The sequence below is a fragment of the Chaetodon auriga genome, chromosome 15, assembly GCF_051107435.1.
Source record: "Chaetodon auriga isolate fChaAug3 chromosome 15, fChaAug3.hap1, whole genome shotgun sequence".
Classification (NCBI taxonomy): Eukaryota; Metazoa; Chordata; class Actinopteri; order Chaetodontiformes; family Chaetodontidae; genus Chaetodon; species Chaetodon auriga.
In genome coordinates this window covers 7329980-7351156 of record NC_135088.1, presented here as the reverse complement: position 1 = coordinate 7351156, position 21177 = coordinate 7329980, and the positions used below count along the sequence as shown (strand labels likewise).

Genomic DNA, 21177 nt, shown 5'->3' with positions numbered 1-21177 from the left:
CATGTTTTCACGCTCCAGCTGGAGGCGCTAGAAAACTTGTTTTAATCCAGACAGCCGAATCAAAGAGCATCAAAACACAAACTGATGTGTTGGAGAAGTCCATCATCACGCGACAGAGGGAGAGAGAGTGCAGCACAACACAACCCAGAATTTGTGATTTTCCACACGTCCTATATGCCTCACTAGACGTAGATGCACTCTGTACCCTTTTATCTCCAACATGACAACAGTGAAAAATTATCTTTGGTCCAAGGTCAGAAGACAAAGCCCCGCTTTTACTTTTGTTACAGCTCCTTTAAGGTGTCTCGCCTCCCTTCCCAGACCAGCAGACACTGCCTTTGGCCTGTCCAGCGCCTCTCTGCCTCCCACACACAAGTGACTGGACACAGCCAAAACACTCAGTTCCTCAACAGCTGATAATGTGATGCTTCAAAGGAACAGTTTGGCATTTTGGGAAATGCATTGACGCACTTTCTGCTGGAGATTTAACCTCGATGAGGAGATGGATACCACTGTCCAGTAAATATTAGAGAGGCTCCAGCAGCTGGTTTTCTTAGCTTAGCACAAAGACTAGAGACAGCCAAGCTCTGTCCATCAGTAACAAAGTCCACCTACCAGCACCTCTAAAGCTCACCAATTAACAAATTATATCCAGCTTTCTTGAATCTATACAAAGAGAAAAATTGCATGTTTTTGCAGACAATAATCAAACAAAATATAACTTCTTGATTAGAGTGAGCTTTAGAGGTGCTGGTAGCTGGATTGTATTTCCATCAGAGGTAAGCTAGCTGTTTCCCCCCCATTTCCACTCTTTGTGCTAACTGGCAATAGAATATCAACAAAGACAGCTTGAGCTGAAATTAGTTTTGATATTATGCCCAGATCCAGTCAGTATTTGTATTTAAGCAGCAGGAAAACTGCCTTAATGTTGTCGCTGTCAGATTTCTCCGTATTGTATGTCATTTCATTTTGTTTGCAATGAGTCCCACATTCAAAGATAAAAATAGCATCATCCAATGCTAATCTTGCCTGTATAAGAATAAATCAAGACTCAATTAAATCTCAGTCCTGCAGAGAACATCAACCTGTGTGAATCTGTTGCTCTTCTAGCAGCAGCTGAAAGCCACATCTGCTCAACACCCATGTGCAACCACAAAATTCATCAGGGTTAATTAATAAAAGTGATTGGTCATGTGAGAGCCATCCCTGTTTATAACAATCACCTAACATAAACAGTTTGTGTTCTTCTTACAAGCCACATGCTGGATAGTCACTTTCACTCACAGTCATTAAAACCATGAAAGACTGTGTAAACCATGACCCTCTCAGCGTCAGGCTCCTAAAATCTGGTGTTGATGGTGATTACTTTACATGCTGTGAAAGTCCAAGTTAATGATTACATACAGGCTGGTTTCCAGCTTTGATGTGAAAGTGAGGGATGTGCTGTTTCCTCCACTGGTTGAGATTAAACAGGCAGATACTGTCTTGGGGTATTTCACTTTTTATTCACCTTCAGTGACAGGACCAAATGATCAAATGAGATGACTTCAGGAGTGGTAAGTGCACCATCTGTTGACCATCTAAATATGTGTCAAACTCTTGTCAAATCAATGTTTTTGGTTTGCTTTAACATGAAATAAGTCCAACTCTTACTGTTTCCTGCAATAAATTAGCGTATAGGTCACCTGAAGACACCTGGAGCTGGAAAGAATTTCCCCTGCTACAGTGCTCTTGAGCAAGGCACTTGCTTTTTTGTGCATGAGGAAATCCACTCTTAACTCGGTTTGGAGGTTTTGTCACATGGTAATCATAACTTGGTTAGAATAAATCATTTAAGCTGATTATCCACTTACGAGAAACTTGGTTTGGATACAGTCACTAACTTACTCCAATATTAAACCTACGGTAACATGTGAGCATCTTAACTGTTGCTTTGCATTGTTTTCATCTTCTGATTGGGTTTTTCTCAAAGCCATTTGGTGTGTTCACTGATGAAAGACGCCAATCACTTAATCGTAATCTTGTCTTGACTCACCATCATGCTTTCATGCAGGTGCTGATTAAACTGTTTAATGGCGTCAGTCTGTGACCTGAGGAGTATCGCCTGCATTTACCTGTTATGTAGCACAGTAGACAGTAAAGTACGGTAAATTCAGGAAATATACACATAAAGGTTAGTAGAAACAATAAGCAGTGATGAAAGAAGTACTCAGACCAGACTGCAGTAATGCTCAGTTAGAGGTAAGAATTTTGAATTCAAAATGTTGCTTCAATAAAAATACAAAGGTGTTAGCATCAAAATATACTTAAAAGTACCAAAAGTATACAGTAAGTACTCATTATGCAGAATGGCCAATTTAAAAAAGTGCTGTTTAATATCACTGGGTTATACTTGCATTAATGTGTAAGCATCACTCATGTTACAGCTCGTAAAGAGTAATTTCACCTACTTTGAATATTGCTGGTAGATTGATCTATAAGAAAACATCACAATTTCTTAGTTGATTTATATTTTGTATAAGTGACTCATTTTGTCAAAATAAACGTAGTGGAGTAAAAAGCACAATATTGTCTTCCAAAATGTAGCGGAGTACAAGTATTGAACAGCATAAAATAGTAGCGCAAGTACCTCAAAATTGTGCTTAAGTACAGGACTTAGTTGCATCCCACCAATGACTTTGGGTATACTATGAAGATATTCATGCAACAGGCTAAAATGTGTTACTGAGCAGCTCATTCTGCATATAGTTAAATGGAAATATATATTATTACAATTTAAAGTCTACATACAGGATTGCTCTTGGCCTCTTGGCTCCGCAGTGTGGCTTAAAATAGTCCAGTGGGAGTCTTAATGCTACTTAGCAACATTTAGAGTACAGGCACGTGCACGTCTTTGGGGTATTTAAAAGTGTGGAATGTTGTGTAGAGAAAATACCACTTTGACCACAGTGGTGCGGGGGCTGGGCAGATAGATGGGCCACTCTGAGGCGTTTGATCATTTGTCTTTCAGTAAATCAAATCCAATCAGTGTGTGAGTGAGTGAGTGAGTGAGCGGTCTCCCATTCTCTGACCTCGAATAAATTGTGTCTGCTCACAAACTGGATGCAACAGTGTCACTGTAGGAAAAGAAGGTTTGAGACTCTCAGGAGCGGAAAGTGAAGTTTTTCAGTTGTGACTCCGTCCCACTGAGGGACCAGCTCAGTCTGCCCCACGGGGAGCTCAGCCCTGCCACTCTGGTGCTAAGCTGAAGACTTTAAGAGGGAGACCACGTCTCATACTCTGAAGAATTTCAGAGCATTTTTTTCTCTCCCTTAAAAGCAGGGAGGTGTTTTTTTTTTTAAAGAATGGGAGACTATGATGAAGACACAGCATTCCTGGGGCAGACTGGTCCTTATTTCTGGACCACATTCTTCCTCCTGAATACAGTTTTTGTCTCAACTGGATTCAACGGATTGTACATAGTGTTTGTAGGGGCAGCTCCGAAACACCACTGTCTCATTCCAGACCTTAACTTAACTGAGGAGTGGAGAAATGCCATCATCCCCCTCACGATAGTGGATGGTGAGGAGGTGCAGAGCCAGTGCAGCAGATACAGGCTGGACGTGGTGAGGAATCTCTCCGCTGAGGGATATATTCCTGGAAGGGATGTCAACCTCACGAGCCTGGAGCAGGAGGGATGCTTGGATGGATGGAACTACAGCAAAGAGATCTACCAATCCAACATAGTCACCGAGGTTAGTGTCAGTGTGCGTGTGTGTGTTTTCTGTGTGAGCTGTTAGTTGTTCGTAAAGTTTTCAGTCTTTAAATATGTGTAATTCCCGTCTTTTCACAGTGGGACCTTGTTTGTGACAACCAGTGGAAAGTTCCCTTTGCCTCCTCGACTCTCTTTGTGGGATACCTTCTTGGTTCCCTGATCTCAGGCCAGCTTTCTGACAGGTATTTCACCCTTATTTATCAGTAAAATCCCCTAAAATGCACCCATGTAAGCATCCAACATGAACCATAGACATACAATAAGACAGATTTGTCTTCTTCTACATACTTTTGGTGTGTTTTTATCTAGTTGCTTTTGCCATTCAGGAAATGTAGCTGAAAGTTTGCTCAGAAAAACAGAAAATGATCAGTGCAGTAAGTGAAGATTGACACCAGTGGGCATGCAGGCCTGGGCCTGATAAGCTGCTATTATCATAACAACAGCGCCATCTACTGTTGAAGCTGAGGAGATGATTTGTTTTCAGTGAGACAGAAGAGCTTTGAAGCGATGGTTTGACACATATTAAACAGTCTGGGATGACGGAGAGATCCAGTCAGGAGCACATCTATAATATTACATAATGCCTGCAGTGCACAAACACAGAGGATGGACTTCACAGTGAAGTTGGAGACATCTTGTGTCCAGCAGTTAAACCTCTGAAATTGGATTAGGTGTGATTTAAAGGATACGATATATTTTCCATACAGCACGACTTAAAACAGGTCTGGAGGCGATTTTTAACATTTAGAGTCTGAAATTATCGCTATAAGATCACATAACCATCTCACCACTGGTGCTGTAACTTCAATTTCAAATATGAATGCTCTCTTTCTTAGTTAGTAGTTATAGCATTGTTTTATTTCAGCACTGTCCTGGAGAACTGCGTGTGCTTCCTGGCTGTGGAAACCAAATGCAGATCAGCTCGATCGAGCAGACAGGAGTAGCACGTGAAGTGGGTGCTGTGTGTTTTCTGCCACAGAAAAGTTGTTGATCCTGACAGATGTGAGAATAATACCGCAGAGTTTAGAGTGTGTGATGTTAGCTGTGGTGAGGCTCCGGCTTTGGCAGATATCAGTTGTTGTGTACCTTTGATTGTGGAAAAGCAGGGGGCTCTGGACGCAGCAGCGAGGAGCGCTGCTGTGTTTAACTATTCAGCTGTTTCGCAGCTGTGAAAACTGTGCACTCAATGCTTGAGAGAGAGGGGGTGAGGGGCTTTGAGGCCTTTAATCTTTTTGATCATTGTGTTACACTGAAGATGTTAAAGACCGAAACAAAGCTGTTGAAGGTTATATGTGAACTGTATGTTGCCAGCAGTTCAGGAGAAGAAGTTAATAAATCTGCACAGTATCTTGTCATGTCATTATATGGAAAACTTTATGTAGACTGTAGCTTTGAGGAGGGACAAGGAGTGACTGTTTTATTCAAGTCACAGTGCAGACAGGAGTTCACACCAGGCTGTAAAAGTCAGTCAGCCAGATTGAAGTTCTGGTCAGGATGAAATACAAGTAACATGAAAGGGTCTGTGTGGCTCTATTTACAAGTCTGAGTAGATTTACACAATATACAACAGGAAGAGCGGCTGAGGAGCGAGCGAGGTTCCTGTGTTGGTACAGGTGTGACTCCTCACAGGGCTGGTCTGGGCTGTCCTCACAAGATCACAAAGATTTAATCACAGAGTTAATGTGAAATAGTTTGTCTCAAATCAGAGCTCATCGTCACATAGAAGGGCAGACACTTCACACTTCAATTCACTTTTTGCCCAAAGCTATTTAATTAACCTGGAATATTATAGAAACCAAACCACGAAATCCTTGTCTTGGATTGAGGTAAGTCACAGTTGTACCTAATCAAAAGTCATGTGGCATGATATCAGCAGTTTGGTTGCCTGTTGTATCAAACCAGTTGCAAAAAGTTTCAGCTTAATCCAACCAAGTTTCAGCTTCCCGTTCCTTGCTGGGAGGCCCAAAAAAATAAGACAAATGGTTACAAACAGCCAGATCTGAAGTGAACTGAACTGAAATCAACTACAATTTGAGTATGTTTAAGTCCATAACACCTGCTCCTACAGTGAGGAATGAAGACCTTTTTACACTTATGGTGCTCTCCAAATTTTAAGTCATATAAAGTTATAACCAGCGTAATCTAAATTTGAATAATATGTATAACATTTGGTTGACAGAAGTCATTGACTGGGTGCAGTCTGCTACTCACAGACATCAGCAGACACTTGATATCTTCCTTTATGATGCTCTGCCTGGTCTCAAACACTAGATTGAAGTTAGGCAGCCAGTCAAGAGCAGTCCTCCGTTTGGCCATAAAAAACCTGTTGCTGTTGTTTACGATCACTGCTCAGCTGCATTTCTTCAGATTGGGGGTTTCAGTATAAGCATAAACACTTTCTAAATGCACTGTGCTTCTGACTTCAAATGACATGCTGCTCTTTTCCACTCAGGTTTGGGAGGAAGAAGGTCATTTTCATCTCTCTTGCGGCCCAGTGTTTCTCAGTGCTGCTTCAGTCCTTCTCTCAGTCATGGAGGATGTTCTGCGTCATGTTCCTCTTCGTTGGAGCCTCCCAGATCTCCATCTATATTTCGGCCTTTGTCTTAGGTATGATTGTAAACCACTCCTCGTCCTGTTTTTGTCAGGGACTCTTGTTGCCTGCATGAATCGATAGTTTGACTCATTTCAGAATGGCTTTTACTGTCTACTGACTTACCGTTTGCAAGCTCTTCCCCATCACTGACCACATTTTATTTTATCTTATCAGGAACGGAGGTGTTAAGTCAGACCATGCGAGTGATCTTCACAACTCTCGGGTCTTTTCTTTTCTACTGCATTGGGTACATGACATTACCCTGGATTGCTTATGGCATCAGAGAATGGAGGACTCTTCTTGCTGTTCTGTCCATGACTGCTGTGGTCTACATCCCATTGTGGTGGTACGTTCCCTATAATCCCTACTTGCTGATATTTTGTGCATGAATATAATAGAGCCATTGTTAGCATCCATGATTCATCAGATATTATAATCAACCACCTGATCTGTTGACTTGACTTGATTGTGCAGGTTCCTCCCAGAGTCTCCTCGGTGGCTGATCACTCAGGGACGAGTGCAGGAGGCCGAGGCCATAGTGAGAGATGCTGCAAGGAAAAATAAAGTTGAAGCACCAGCAGTCATTTTTAAAGGGAACGAGGTGATTTATTTTTCTTTATTTGAATTATTAAGCCCTTTTTGGGTCAATAGTGTCTTCACATGTGACTGGAAATCTCATCGACCTTTGAAATATAGCAACATTTCATGTTACTATTGCAGCCAAAGACATTATTCCTTATTGTTTTTATCCTGAAATCATTCATTTGTATTTGAAATTAAGCATACAGTACTTATGTAATTTCACAGTTCATAACATATTTGACAAATTCTGTGGGCAAGTCTGGACCACAATAACCACATAAATTACCTTGTTTTCACTGTTTTTTGTTTGTTTTTTTGACCACAGGCAATGCTTCCAAGCAGGAAATACACCATGCTTGATATTCTGAAATCCAAAAACATCAGATGCATCACTCTTATGTGTCTCCTTTTGTGGTAGGTTTTTTCCTTGATCACTCACAACGTGTACAACTACAACAAACTGGAGGAAAAATGTACAATGCAAAAAATGCATCCCATGACATTTATGCGATGAAACTAATGTGTGCCATTACCTTTCCTTTTCTTTCACTGAAGGATGGCAATAAACATTGGGTATTTTGGATTATCCCTGAACACCTCCAACCTGAGCGGGAACCCCTTCATGAACTGCTTCTTGTCAGCGACGACTGAGGTCCCTGCCTATGTTGTTTCTACTTGGCTGCTGAGGAAATGTCCAAGAAGAGTGCTTCTGTCATCGTTTCTCGTCATTGGAGGAGGCGTTCTTCTTCTCATCCAGTTTATCCCTGACTGTAAGTCTTCTTTTTTGTAAAATTACACTGTGTCAGCCTGTGTGACACACACAGCAATGTGCATGATGATCGCTTAAAACTGAAACGTTCAAGGACAGGATTCATTTGTTTGGGTGACGTGACTCTTTAAAAGTTTCTTTTTTCTGTTTCCTAAGAGCCATGCTGACTCTGCAGCAGTGTGTATTCAGGTATCAAACCCCACCAGGTTTTCTCAACAAAGTTGCAGTATTTGCACAACCAACCCTAGAAAGTGCATTTTCCAATCTTGTGACCTTTGTCCAGTCATAAATCTCAACTTTATTTCTTTGTCTTTCCTGCTCAAAAGAGGATTAAATTCAACCTATGGTTCAACATATAGCTTGTGAGCAAGTCTATCCAAGAAGTAAGCCTCATATAAGAGGGTGTGTGAAATGTGCAAGCTATACAGTTATGCAAAATTCAATTGCAAGCTCTTTCATCACAGATGTACACTGATATGAAACACTGAGGGCTTGACACAAGGTCAGCCACAGCATGTTCGCAGAGGAGTGGAAACGTGATGAGTATATAAGTACAGGTCCTTTTTCAAGAACAGTGATGCAAGAGAAGTGAAGTAATACCTGTAAAGGAACTGTGCTGCTAAATTTTAACGTATACAGTGTGCTGCAGTGCTGTAAGGCATTAATATATAACATATTAAACAATACCTAATCAGCTTAGCGACTTCACCCTTTCACCATCACCCAAGCAACCCTGTGAGGTTCAAATGGCTCATGCCAGACTAAGTGAATATAGCTTTTTTAAATTAAAACTCTTCTTCTTGCTCTTCAGCGCTCCAGTATATTGCTCTGGCACTGGAAATGACTGGGAAGTTTGGCTTCACCATGGCCTTCAGCATCGTCTACATCTACACGGCTGAGATTTACCCCACTGTGCTCCGGAACGTCGGCATGGGAATGTGCTCCTCTGCTGCACGCATCGGCAGTATCACAGCTCCTTATGTCATCTATTTAGGTGTGTAGATGTTGAGTCCAGTGTCTCTCAAAGATACTGCATATTCACTGCATTGATGTACTACATGTACCTAATAAAACAAACAAAAGTCTGTATATGACTGGATGAATGTTGGATGAATGTTCATCTATATTCCACTAGAAGTTTGTCATTTGCTAATGTAGAATTTTGCTCCTTACCAGGTACTTATAATAAGGTTCTGCCTTATATTCTCATGGGAAGCCTCACAATTGCCTCCTCTGTGGTGAACTTCTTCCTCCCGGAGACCCTCAACAGAGTTCTTCCAGAAACAGTGGAGCAGATGCAGGAATGTCAGGGGTAGGTGCATTTCATTTATGTCACCATGTGCTTCATAAAGAAGACAGGGAAGTAATTTAAAGTAATTTATGAAAATGCATAAAATCAAGTAAAATGCAAGACTGTGTGAGGCAAAACAGTTTCAGACCCAGGAGAGTCATAACTAGTTAAAGGCTAAAGTTTGTGTCTTTCTTTTAAAGACAATTACGAAATATGAATATGTCAGCAATCATTGATGTATATGTAGTAGCTGTGTTGCTCTTTTGTTATTTTTACCATTGTGTTTTGTTTTTGTTTTTTTTATTACAGGTTGTGCAGCGGACAGAAAAAGACAAAATATGTAGAAAATGGAGGAAGTGGCAGACCATCCATACGATGCGAGGCCAAGTGTGATGTGCCAACTCTTACTCCATAGTTTTGTAAGAGGCCTTGTTTTATTTTTAAGACAGACAGACAGACAGACAGACAGAACGAATGAAAGAACATTTCTCTTGCTTGAAAGTAATAATCTGAAATCTGAAAATAAAATCCAAAACATGCACGGTGGGATCCACAGGCCCACTGCTAAGAACTGTTGTTTTGTTTTTTATCAATTTTTAAAAACTCTTTATTTTTTTACTCTGCCGATGTTTGCTTTTTTTAGAAAAATTTTTAGATCTTAAAATGTTTGTATGAAACTGAAACTGTCTGATTGGTCTCTAATTTCTGTCGCTCGTTATGTGTAATTAAAATTTGAACATATGAACCCTCTTAATACTCAGTTCTTGTCATCTCTTAAAATATCTTGAATTAATATGGTTCTCTGTGTGTTACTGTGTAAGCTCTTTTCACTTCGCAATATTTTAGCAATTTGGCTGTTTTTTGTCCGTACAGTAAGCCAGCAGCCGATTAGCTTAGCTTAGCATGAAGGCTGGAAACAGGTCAAAACAGCTAGCATTGCGCTGTCCAAAGGCTCGCTAATTAACACATTATATTTGACATGCAAAATGACCTGTCGAAAAGAATATCTTGTCAGACATGTTCCTGAGCATTGACCAATCAGGTGCTCTCTCCAGAACGCAGTCAGGTAAACATGGTGAAGAGGAGAAGGAGGAGGAATGCTGAGCTTGCTGCTGTCAGGCGGGACAACGAAAGAGCGGTAAAGTTTGTTGAACTGTGGCTACAGTACCCCTGCCTTGGTTTCCTCGAGGGACCTGGCAGCAGCAACTTCAGCATCACTCCTCCTCCTCCTCGTTGGGTGATCCAGATGCTGCATGACAGGTTGTTTAGCATGTCACTTTACACAGGTATAGGTTCACAATTGTTGTTCACAATTGGCCACAATGCTGGTAATTCGTCAGCTGCAAGAAACTCATCTCAAAAGCAGGCTAGAATCGTTGTCTGATCCCGTTGTTGTACTTACTCTGTTGTACTTACCTTCACATTTGTGCTATTAAAATAATATCTAGCATGTCCTACAGCAATGGCTAAAAACCATAACTATATCAGCAGGAGCTGCAACCCTCACAAATAGTACTGCTTACAAAATGAAGGTTGTATAAATTCTGTTTAATTATTGATAACTGAACAAAAGTCCTCGTGGGCTGCCGTCCAACAGGACTTTGGTCGTCTGTGATGGTTCATGGATGAGCACAAATGATCACCTGATCAAAAGAGTCGTAAATTCATTATCTTTAAACCATCTGTCTATGAAAAACAACTCAAGCTCACTCAAGCATTTCTTTAAAAGACAATGACAGGCGTCATTAATGTTTTACCTCTGCTTGAAAATGATTAACATGATATTACATCTTATATAATGAATCTGATTTTCTGTTATTACTGAGACAGAAAACATCTAAAGCTAAAAAGTATATATATTTGAAAATTGTGCGTCAGCTCACGCAGCATACTACCACCATACCACTAAGACAACAGTATGGTGACAAAAGCTTGATGGATGCTTAATTGAAAGAGAGTTTTCTCTTATAATATAGGCTCTATAGATCAGCATCCTGCAGCTCTAGACGCAGTTAGTTATGAAAAGACAAACAACTTTGATGTGCAAGGTCTGTGTCCATAGTTTTTCTCAATGGCTGCTTGCTTCACATTTAAGACAGAAAAGATGGAAAGACAAGGATGGCATGTTTCTCTGCTTGAAATTTGTTATCTGAAATCTGAAAATCAAATCCAAAACATTCACAGTGGGATCCAAAAGTCCAGCCAAGAACTGCCCTTTTCACCTGTTTTTTGTTCTTTTTTTAGCTGATGCTTGCTAATTTTAGACATGCACTGAGTTGTTCTCTGTCCTACAGCATTTTGTCTGTTTTCACTTCTGTGCCTCATAACAAAATCCCCTTCCTCATGCCTGACTTGGACTTGGTGCTGCATAGTACACTATAGACAACACATAGTACTCTATGTAAGTTAACCTACGTACGGTTAAAGTGGCTTCACGCAGTCTCCTGGGTGATAGTCATATGTTTGACCCATCCCTTCCCTTTATGCAGACTTTGTCACTCTTTATACTACATTTATCCTTTACGCCTTTCATTATTGCCACCTGCTAGTGCCGTGCCTTTGTACATGCAAAACGTGCCACTGAACATCATGGACACAAAGTTTAAAGTGTAACAAGATCACATCATTGTTTAGGTTCCAAAACAATGATAAACTTCTGTTACACCAGACATGTGTCAGGTCCAAGGAAGAGTGAAGACCCCAGTGAACATAAGTATTTTAAAAATTGATAAGGTGACATCTTTTGGAGTAAGGCAGATTTTATTTATTTATTTATTTATTTAATTTTACTGGTTTAAAAATTATATGCTGCAACCAACAATCATGTGACTCAACATATTTTGGTCAGTCTTGCCTGAAATGCCTCAAAGAATGTAGCACACAACTGTCGTACAGATGTTTTCAAATTAAGACACTATCCCCGTGTGTTGTACATATTGTTAAATGCAACCCCCACCATTACCTTGTGCTGATCTTGTCAGTTGTGCCATTAAAATAGCATCCTACAGTGGGTCATATTCCTGAAGCTACAGCTTGAAACAGCTTGTTATTGTGTTCAAAATGAAGAAAGTCTGATGCATTTCATTATGGTTTTTGAATAACTGAATAGATCTCCTCCTGAGCTGTTGTCCTGCAGGACCTGCAGAAAAGAGTCCGAACTACGTTACCTTTGAATCATCTGACTGTAAAAAAAAAAAACAAAAAAAACTCATCACTGGAAATTACTGTAGCAGGCTTCATTAATGTTTCACCTCAGCCTGAGAATGATTAACTCCCTCTCCAAGGATAAGTTGAATATTGTGTCCTTGCATTATGTGTTATATAATGAATATGATTTTCTTATTACTTGAGTTTGATAGAAAACATCTCAGTCTAAAACGTTCATATATCTGAAAGCAATTTTAGCACAACAAATTGTGCGTAAGCTCAAGTGCCTTTATGCTTTTTTTGTTGTCACAGCACTGTATGTAACTGTGTAACCTCCCACATGAGGTGAAGCTGCCATATAAAACCTGAACTCAGCTGCATGCATTTCATTGCAAATGCATTTCATTGAGTAGTAGAGCTCACTCTCTCTTGTGCCTGCCAATAAGTGTCTGCTTAGTTTTTTTTAACCTTCTTTCTTTTTCTAAATATTGAAGATTTTGGCAATGGGCGACTTAAAAATTAGAGACTATGACAGCATCACATCTTTTCTTGGAAATTGGGGAGCCTTTCAGCGAAGGATTTTTTTAGCACTTGCTATCAGCATCTTCCCGAACGGGTTTACTGGCATCTATATAGTATTTGTTGCTGATACGCCACCTCATGAGTGCTACATCCCTGAAAACTACAACATCAGTGAGATGTGGAGAAATGTGACGATCCCACTGGAAACAGTCGATGGCATCTTAAAGCGCAGCTCTTGCTCAAGGCTTAACCTTGATATTGTCACAAAGTACTCTCAAAATCAAATCATCCCCAACGTGGATGTGAATGTGAGTGAAATTCCTTTGGAGAGTTGTGTGGAGGGGTGGACATACAGCAAGGAAATCTACCAGTCCACCATTGTCACAGAGGTGAGCGATCAGTAGCATAATCAATTCATTTCCCTTGGAAAGAGACATAGTATTTAGCAGTTTTGTTGCCATATCTTGTTTTCAGGCCGAGTTAATATAATAAAGTATAAAAAGACTCAAAATAATGTTCAATTTGCATCTTTAGTATTTTAATACATTTGCACCAAGGGCAAAGCTGGTCGTGAAAAATCTCTGAATTAGAGTTCAAACTAAATTAACTGACTGCAAAGTGACAGCTCTGCAGTTACAAAAGCACTTAGCAGGGTCAAAGACCAATCTTTCATTCATTGCTCGTAAACTGTTTCTCTTTGGTCTCGAAATTAAACAATCAAACGGGTTGGGTGTCACGTTAGTGTTTAACTGTTATCAGTCTCACTGTGCTAACTGTTAAGAAACAGTCAGCCAAGGTAAAAAGGATTGTTTATTACACACTGAGATTTCCAGGATAACAGTGAGGCTTAGAAGCTCTTAAACCTTTCACTCGTGTCAGCTTCCTCTGACGGTGATTTGTGTGAGATAGCGCTCTTTGGTCAACTGTGAGATTCACAGAGCAGAGTGCACCACGTACAGTTCTGCTGTTTTTGTTTTAGCTAATATATCAACTGCTAATGTCTCATAGCTTTCTTGTGGTTGCACCAGCTGTTCAAAACTTTAGTGAGCTGCACGTGTTCAATGTGGGCATTTAAACTATCTCTTACCTAGTTGTTGAGAAATACACCCAGTAACTACCAGATTTAACTGTGGACTGCACCAACTGAACAAGCAAACATTAGCTTGCTAATATATTACTGATTCATAGTGAGGAGTGAAAGTGGTGGTGTTAGCTGACTAAACATCCAACATGACACTCGATTAAAATGCTTTTTAGTAGCAATATAAACTGGGAACATTTTAACGTGCATTTCACAAAAATAGCAAATGTGTCAAATTACAAAATGTTGTGCCAATAATGTTGGACTGATTTACCAAATAATGTTTGCTAGGTTAGCTTAATCATAGCCATTTCTGCTGCTGCTGTTCCTGCTACTACTGGATCCAAAGTACTTGTATGAATACAGTGTTTGTTTGTGACTGTTTGTATTGTATTGTTTGTGACTACTACTACTGCTGCTGCTACTTCCAGAACTAGACTGTGGATATTGGCAGTGTTATATCAGACTAATGAAGTAATTTTACAGCCTCAAAAATGTGATTTAGCTTTCACTATATTCTCGCAAAAGAGAGATCCATATGAGATAGATGTTATTAGTTTTGACAGTGTCGGTAGCTGTGATTAAAATAGTGAGAAAATGTGTTGATTTTGCAGTGGGACTTGGTTTGTGAGGATGCATACAAAATTCCACTGACCACCTCTATCCATTACGTTGGTGTGCTGGTGGGATCGTTTATCTCAGGCCAGATATCCGACAGGTCTGTATTGTACACAGTATTTCCTGAAAATTTTTACCTGAAAAACAGTCCAGTTTTGCTTTAAGGGATTTTGAGAAATAATGAAACTTACTAAACTGTAAAACTGTATCTGTTAAACAGGTTAGGAAGGAAGCCAGCACTCTTTCTCATGATGGGTCTTCAGACCGTGTCAGTCACAGCTCAGATATTCTCCCCGAACTGGGAGGTCTTCACCCTGATTTTCTGCTTTGCGGGTGCAGGGTCCTTCTCCAACCATATCATTGCATTTGTGCTGGGTATGTTCATGTGAAACTGAACAAAGCTGACTGGCAGTGAAACACCCAGAAACTTTAGGTTTATTCTGACAAGTTCTCCATTAATAATACACCTACAGGTACAGAATCTCTAAGCCCAAAAGCCAGAGTGGTCTTCTGCTCCCTTGGGGTTTTTATGTCCTCCGCAGTGGGGTACATGGTAATGCCAGGTGTGGCTTACCTCCTCCGTGAATGGCGGTTGCTGCTGATTCCCATGGCTGCCTCAGGCTTGATCTACATCCCTCTCTGGTGGTAAGAATATTCATATTTTATATTTCAGCAATTTGGTTATTGTGATGACGTATAAGAAGATATATGTTGCAAAGGAACTTGCAAACACAAAAGTCAAGAAAGTAGCACCTCAAACGGATTTGTGTGTTCCTGCAAAATAGGTGGTGGTGGACACTTGGTTATGTAGTGTTAGCCCACTGTAGGACTGTCTCATCTGCTGTGTAGGAGACTTTCAGGCGCCCCCTGTCCTGGAGGCTTTCTATAGCTATAGGTTGCTCTTTCATCAAAGCTTTATTTCCTGTAAAACCAAAACGTTCTGTTTTAAGACAGGTCCAATATGGCACAAATCTCACCTTTGTGAGGTTTATCCCACTTTTTTTCCAGTGTGGAATGGGCTTGTTGCTGTGCCCAGTTGCTACTGTGGGGAAGAAAACACCCACTACCACTGCAGTTTGTCCACAACCATAGTTACAGTGGGTGTTTTCTGCTTTCTGCCCTCAGGAAACAGAAATGTACCCATTGCGACTTGGCACACAAGAATAAGGAAAAGACAGACATGACACTCAAAGACTTACTTGGACAAGTTGTGCAAAGATGATACGACTGGTTTGGCCAATGCACGTCTTTAGCAATATCACCTGCATCCCTCATGCCGTGGACGAGAGAGTCCCATACCAGGCTAATACAACGTACCTCAGTAGAGCAGAGTTATATGAAATTAAATGGTGGACAAAGCTAATATGATAGCTTCCTCCATATTGTTTTCTGCTACCTTAAAGGTAAGCATTGCTAAAATGGTTTGTATTTGGTCACTAGAAATGCTGGTGTGACCGCAGACTTATGGTTAAGGACCACAGACTCATTTGGTTTGTTGCACTTAGTCTTTGTGTTTCAACCCTCAAGGATAATCCCTGAGTCTCATCGCTGGCTGTTCTATCAGGGAAGAGTGAAGGAGGCTGAAGCCATACTGAGAAACGCCGCCAAGGAGAGTAATATAGAAGCTCCAAAGGACATTTTTACACAAGCTGAGGTAAGTAACTGAAATGTTTATTGATCTGAAATAAAATGGGTTTGGGTTATGGTTGTGTGGTGTTTTGGTGCTCAGCGCAGAGCACATGGTGCACAGGTGGGAGAAGCACAAACAGGTGAGAGGTTCATTCAAGCGAGGGCAGTGCAATGCTAGTTCGGGTGTTAAATTTAATGTTGAGAATAATAATGATGATAGGCTTTATTTGTAAAGCACCTTTCATGCAGGACTTGCAGCTCAAAGTGCTTTACAAGAAAGGAATCACACGCACCAAGTGGTGCTTTACATAAAAACGACATCTGCTGACATTCTGGTGATTTTAATTGACAACTAAACTAAATACAAAAGCAGCAATAATGGAATGATACTTAAAATGTAAATAAACTACTTTAATGAATCATCCTCCAATGAGTAGATGTTTTTAAATCGACCTGGTCGAAATTACCAGGCCCCATCAGTCATGTGTGCCATTGCTTTTTTGAGAAAAGTTGAATTTCATGTTTTATTCTTGATGTGCATGGAGGTGCAGATGCCGTTGTGTCATATTTTCTGATATGATGTGACCAGTTACCATGTGAGATACAGCAGATTTCATTACATTTGCCCATAATGTCTAAATGGATTGGAACTTTCAGGCTTGCTTGTCGCAACTGTTTCTTCTTGTTTCTCCCAGGTGGAAGATGCACTTGCTTTGAAGGACAAGAAACACAACCTTTTGGTCATCCTGAGTAACTGCAATGTGTTTTCGGTTACTCTCCTGTGTTCCTGTCTGTGGTATGTCTAAGAATTCCTCACGACATCCTTAAAGCATCAAAACTAAAAGTAAAAACTGAAAATTAGAATCAAAGAGTGTTGTATTTATTACAGTTGCACCCAAAATTGTTTTGCTTTTGGTTTTTTATTTGGTGTTTCCCGTCACGTGTATTCTGTTTGTTGTTTTGAATGTCTCTGCAGGATCATCATCACCATTAGTTACTATGCTTTAATCCTCAACACTTCAAACCTGCACGGTGACCCTTACATAAACTGCTTCTTATCTGCTACGACCGAAGTGCCGGCTTACATAATTGCCTTGTTACTGCTCCAGTTCTGCTCCAGACACTTGTGCCAATCCTCTACGCTCTTTCTTGGAGGCGTTATGATCCTCTGTGTTCACCTCATCCCAAGAGGTAATGCTGAAATGTTTTAGCTCCTGAAGCGTATGTTGTTAGTTAAGGGACATTTGTACAAATATAGATAGCATCACCATGTAATCATTTTGTCACCTTGTCACAATGACACTGTTGCTCTTTAGCATGGACACCATGTTCACCGTCTTAGCTTAGTGTTAGCATGCTAACATTTGCCGATTAGGACTAAACCCAAAGGCCCAGTTAAGCGCCGCCTAAGGCCTCAGCACTGAACCCTCACAGACTTAAACCAACATCACCTGAGACGTCACCATAAGTGTGCAGGAGCTGACAGAGACATTTCTATGAACAGCAAAGGCTGAAATCTGACTCTGTGTTCTGCTTCACTAGGTGGAATATTTGTCGTTTGCTTTCTGATGACAACTAGAACAGCTCTGTCTGACGAATCCACATTTTTGATGTCAAAATCTTGCCATTGTAAGACTGTAATTAAAGTTATTTCTTTTATTTCCTCAGATTTACCAGGTGTGTCTGTGTTTCTTGAGATGTTGGGGAAGTTCGGCATCACAGCTGCTTTTTGTGTGGTGTACACCATTTCATCGGAGCTCTTCCCCACTGTTATCAGGAATACAGCCGTAGGGTGTTGTTCCATGGCTGCTCGTGTTGGAACCATCGTCTCCCCCTTTATCATTTATCTAAGTAAGTATATCAAATTAGATTTTCTAACTCTGTAATTTGTGGTTTCTCTTCCCTTTTCTTAGTATTTCTTTGCTTCTGTTTTTTTGCAGGACAATACTACCTGGCACTCCCATACATATTGATGGGAAGTTTAGCCATTTCTGGTTCTCTCTTATGTCTCCTGCTGCCAGAAACTTTCAGGAAGCCTTTACCAGAGACCATGCCCCAAATGCAGAAGATATGCGGGTGAGTGTACATGCTGGGCATGCATGTACAGTATGTTTACGGGCCATTATTAGCACAGATGTGGCCACTGCAAAGGTCACAGCTTTATGTTTTACTCATCTTTCGACTACCAGCAGTTAGAATACAATATCCATTAACGAGTTGCTTCAGCTCTTTACACCAAAGTCCCTGAGAGAAATTAATTATTAAAAATGAATACTTTGGTGGGCGGCACGGTGGCCGGTTCGATCCCCGGGTCGGGCAGGGAAGTTTGCATGTTCCCATGCATGCGTGGGTTCTCTCCGGGCACTCCGGCTTCCCCCCACAGACCAAAAACATGCTCATTAGGTTAATTGGTGGCTCTAAAATTGTCCTTAGGTGTGAGTGTGAGAGACTGGCGACCGGTTCAGGGTGTACCCCGCCTCTCGCCCATTGCCAGCTGGGATGGGCTCCAGCCCCCCCGCAACCCCAAAAGGGATAGTCGGTATAGAAGATGAATGAATGAATGAATACTTTGGTGCAGATACTTAATGACTGACACAATTCAGTTTAACTTTAATGAAGAGAGGACGGACATAAATATGAATCTGTCATTATTTAATTTGAATACTTTTCTGTTTTTATATAATAGGGTGTCTCGTCTGATAACTGTTGTGCTGAATTAACAGCTCTGTATTATTTTGTTGCTCTTATATGTGCAACAGGGCGAGTTGTGTGCATTGTTATGAAGAAACTTGGAGTTTTCTTTGATGTCACTGTTTCTGAATGTCCTCTCCATGTTCAAACAGGAGAAGAGGAAAGAAAGAAGAGGAAGCTGCAACTGGAGAGAGCATCGCTGATTATCAGAGTAAAGAATCCAAGCTGTAGCTGGTTATGATTTATGTTTGCATTTTTGTTTTTTAGTGTCTGTGACTGGACTGAAGTGATATATTTTAAGACCATTGGTACAAGATCTTTTGTTTTATGTGAAGTTCTGTTTGTAAGTATGTTTTGTTTGCTATACGCACGCAGTAACTGCATTTGTAACCTTGTTAATTTACTGGCAAACATTTTAAACTATTTTAAAGGTCGAGATCGAGGATTTAGTGGCATCAAGTGGTGAGATTGCAGATTGCAACCAACTAAACGCACCTCACCTCATCCTCCTCTACAGTGGCTGCTAGAAACTTGAGAGGCCCTCTCTGGAGCCAGTGTTTGGTTTATAAAGAGTTGATTCTAAGATAACAAAAACACAACAAGTCTTAATTTCAGGTGGTTATACGCTATTGAAAACATAAATATGAACATTATATTCCATTTCTGCCAATAGAGCCCTAGAAATCCTACACACTGGACCTTTAACTTCATACTATTTAAGCTCTGTGACAGAAAAGTCTCAACTCTCAGCATGTTTCCATGTGTCTTGTATTCCTGTATATTATTAGATTGAGGGACTTCGGCATGACAGCGCTTCATCTTGTTCTTAACAAGACTAAATGAGACACAAAGACTGAACTCAGATGTTGAAGAACTACGGGAAATGTGATTATTGTGGTTATGTGATTCAGTATTTTGGCACATGTTTCCTTCCATAGCCACACATAACAGTAACATATTTTGTGTTGTAGCATCAGCTTTAAGCAGCTGTCCATAGCACCATATGTCGCTTAGCAGTACTTAAATGTTCTCACTAATATCTAAAAACAAAAGAATAACATTAGTTTTCTCAAAAAGCTTCCAGATGTACATTCCATTACAAGGTAACCAAAAGATTTTCTGTAAAAGTTGTTTATATAAATGCAGTAAAAATGTTTCAATGTACAAATAATTGTATGTCGTTGTTAATTTGTTAATTTGTTCCCAGGTTGATGAGAGGACGTTATTCGTTTGTTCTCCTCGCTGCATTTCTCCATATCATGACTGAAGGTTGATTAAGCCAAATGCTGTTTTAAAGGGTTTTTTTTGTTTTTTTGTTTGTTTGTTTGTTTGTTTGTTTTATTATTATTATTATTTTGGTTGAAACTTGAAACTGAAGCTAAAATACAAAATTATTTTTGCTCTCCAGTGACAGGATCAGTCCTCCAATCACATTTATTTACATTTGTGTTGGTGTAAATCTAAACTTTTGTGAAACTGGCTGCAAGATGATCTCACTTTTACATCTTTTCAGTCTGTATTTATTTAAAAATAAAAAAGCTTCATGAATTAAGTGGCTCAAAGTGAAGTGATTCAACACGTTCTTTGTGTGTCAAACAGAGTCCAAAAAAATGCGTGGACACTGTAAAACATAAATAAAACAGAATGTAATCATTTGCTAATCCTTTTATACTCAACTGAAAACAGGACAAATACAATATATTTAACGTTTTGCTTCATCATCTTCATTGATTTTTGTTAATATCTGCTTATTCTGAATTTGACGCAGCAACGCGTTTCAAGTTGGGACAGGAGCAACGAAAGACTGAGAAAGATGTGGAATGCTCCAAAAAACACCTGTTTGGATCATTCCACAGGTAAACAGGTTGATTGGTAACAGGTGATAGTATCATGATTGGCTATGAAAGGTGCATCCTGGAAAGGCTCAGTCGTTCACAGGCGAAGATGGAGCGAGGTTCACCACTTTGTGAACACATGACTGGATGAAGGATGTTTGTGCATGGGCCCAGGGATGTTTTGGAACACTTGTGGGTAAAAACAGTTCATTTGGAAATGACTGCAGTCTTTTTTTTTTTTGAGTTTCACACAGCGGCCCAGCTGTGGTGGATTCGGGTTTGCCCTCCATGACTCGGACGTTCAGGGGAAAACCCCCATGAAGACGCGTCTCCTCTTTCACTTCACTTTCAGTTCAGGCCTGCCGGATCCTTTTAAAGTGGAAATCTACAGAATCTCTCCGCTTTGTTTTTCTAGTTAAAAACATTTTCCTGAATCCATTTCAGCCGCTCTTTCCGCTGCTGGTAAACTGATCTGAGTGCAGCCGCTGTGACTGGGAGCCGCTGCTGTAACGTCGCTGATTGTACTTAGAGGATCAGCTGAAGTAAAAGTGAAAGTGCAGGCTGTGTTAGCACATCACGCAGCCGTTCGCTCCTTTGTTCAGTTTATCCAACGTTTACCACATTTTTTTTGGTGGATTTTGCACATCCTTCATATGGAATAATAT

General features: G+C 40.3%; 2 protein-coding genes across 2 annotated transcripts; both read left to right on the top strand.

The window, feature by feature from the left end:
• Window positions 1-3008: 3008 nt before the first annotated feature.
• slc22a5 (solute carrier family 22 member 5) lies at window positions 3009-9743 on the top strand. Its single transcript, XM_076750580.1, has 10 exons — window positions 3009-3734; window positions 3833-3936; window positions 6207-6361; window positions 6522-6693; window positions 6822-6948; window positions 7255-7343; window positions 7485-7699; window positions 8510-8692; window positions 8875-9010; window positions 9299-9743. Exons 1-10 carry the CDS (start codon window positions 3345-3347, stop codon window positions 9402-9404), a joined length of 1677 nt encoding a protein of 558 aa, XP_076606695.1. The 5' UTR covers window positions 3009-3344; the 3' UTR covers window positions 9405-9743.
• Window positions 9744-12639: 2896 nt separating this feature from the next.
• Window positions 12640-19809, top strand: slc22a4 (solute carrier family 22 member 4). Its single transcript, XM_076751013.1, has 10 exons — window positions 12640-13047; window positions 14354-14457; window positions 14578-14732; window positions 14831-15002; window positions 15885-16011; window positions 16682-16782; window positions 16963-17177; window positions 17655-17837; window positions 17927-18062; window positions 18830-19809. Exons 1-10 carry the CDS (start codon window positions 12640-12642, stop codon window positions 18906-18908), a joined length of 1680 nt encoding a protein of 559 aa, XP_076607128.1. The 3' UTR covers window positions 18909-19809.
• The last annotated feature ends 1368 nt before the right edge of the window (window positions 19810-21177 follow it).

Bases quoted from the DNA above. Each gene is read 5' to 3' on its own strand.
- slc22a4 (XM_076751013.1), top strand. From the start codon at position 12,640: ATGGGCGACTTAAAAATTAGAGACTATGACAGCATCACATCTTTTCTT. The intron at 16,012-16,681 runs GTAAGTAACTGA...TGTTTCTCCCAG, and splicing joins ACATTTTTACACAAGCTGAG to GTGGAAGATGCACTTGCTTT. The intron at 16,783-16,962 runs GTATGTCTAAGA...ATGTCTCTGCAG, and splicing joins CTCCTGTGTTCCTGTCTGTG to GATCATCATCACCATTAGTT.
- slc22a5 (XM_076750580.1), top strand. From the start codon at position 3,345: ATGGGAGACTATGATGAAGACACAGCATTCCTGGGGCAGACTGGTCCT. The intron at 6,362-6,521 runs GTATGATTGTAA...TTATCTTATCAG, and splicing joins TATTTCGGCCTTTGTCTTAG to GAACGGAGGTGTTAAGTCAG. The intron at 7,344-7,484 runs GTAGGTTTTTTC...CTTTCACTGAAG, and splicing joins CTTATGTGTCTCCTTTTGTG to GATGGCAATAAACATTGGGT.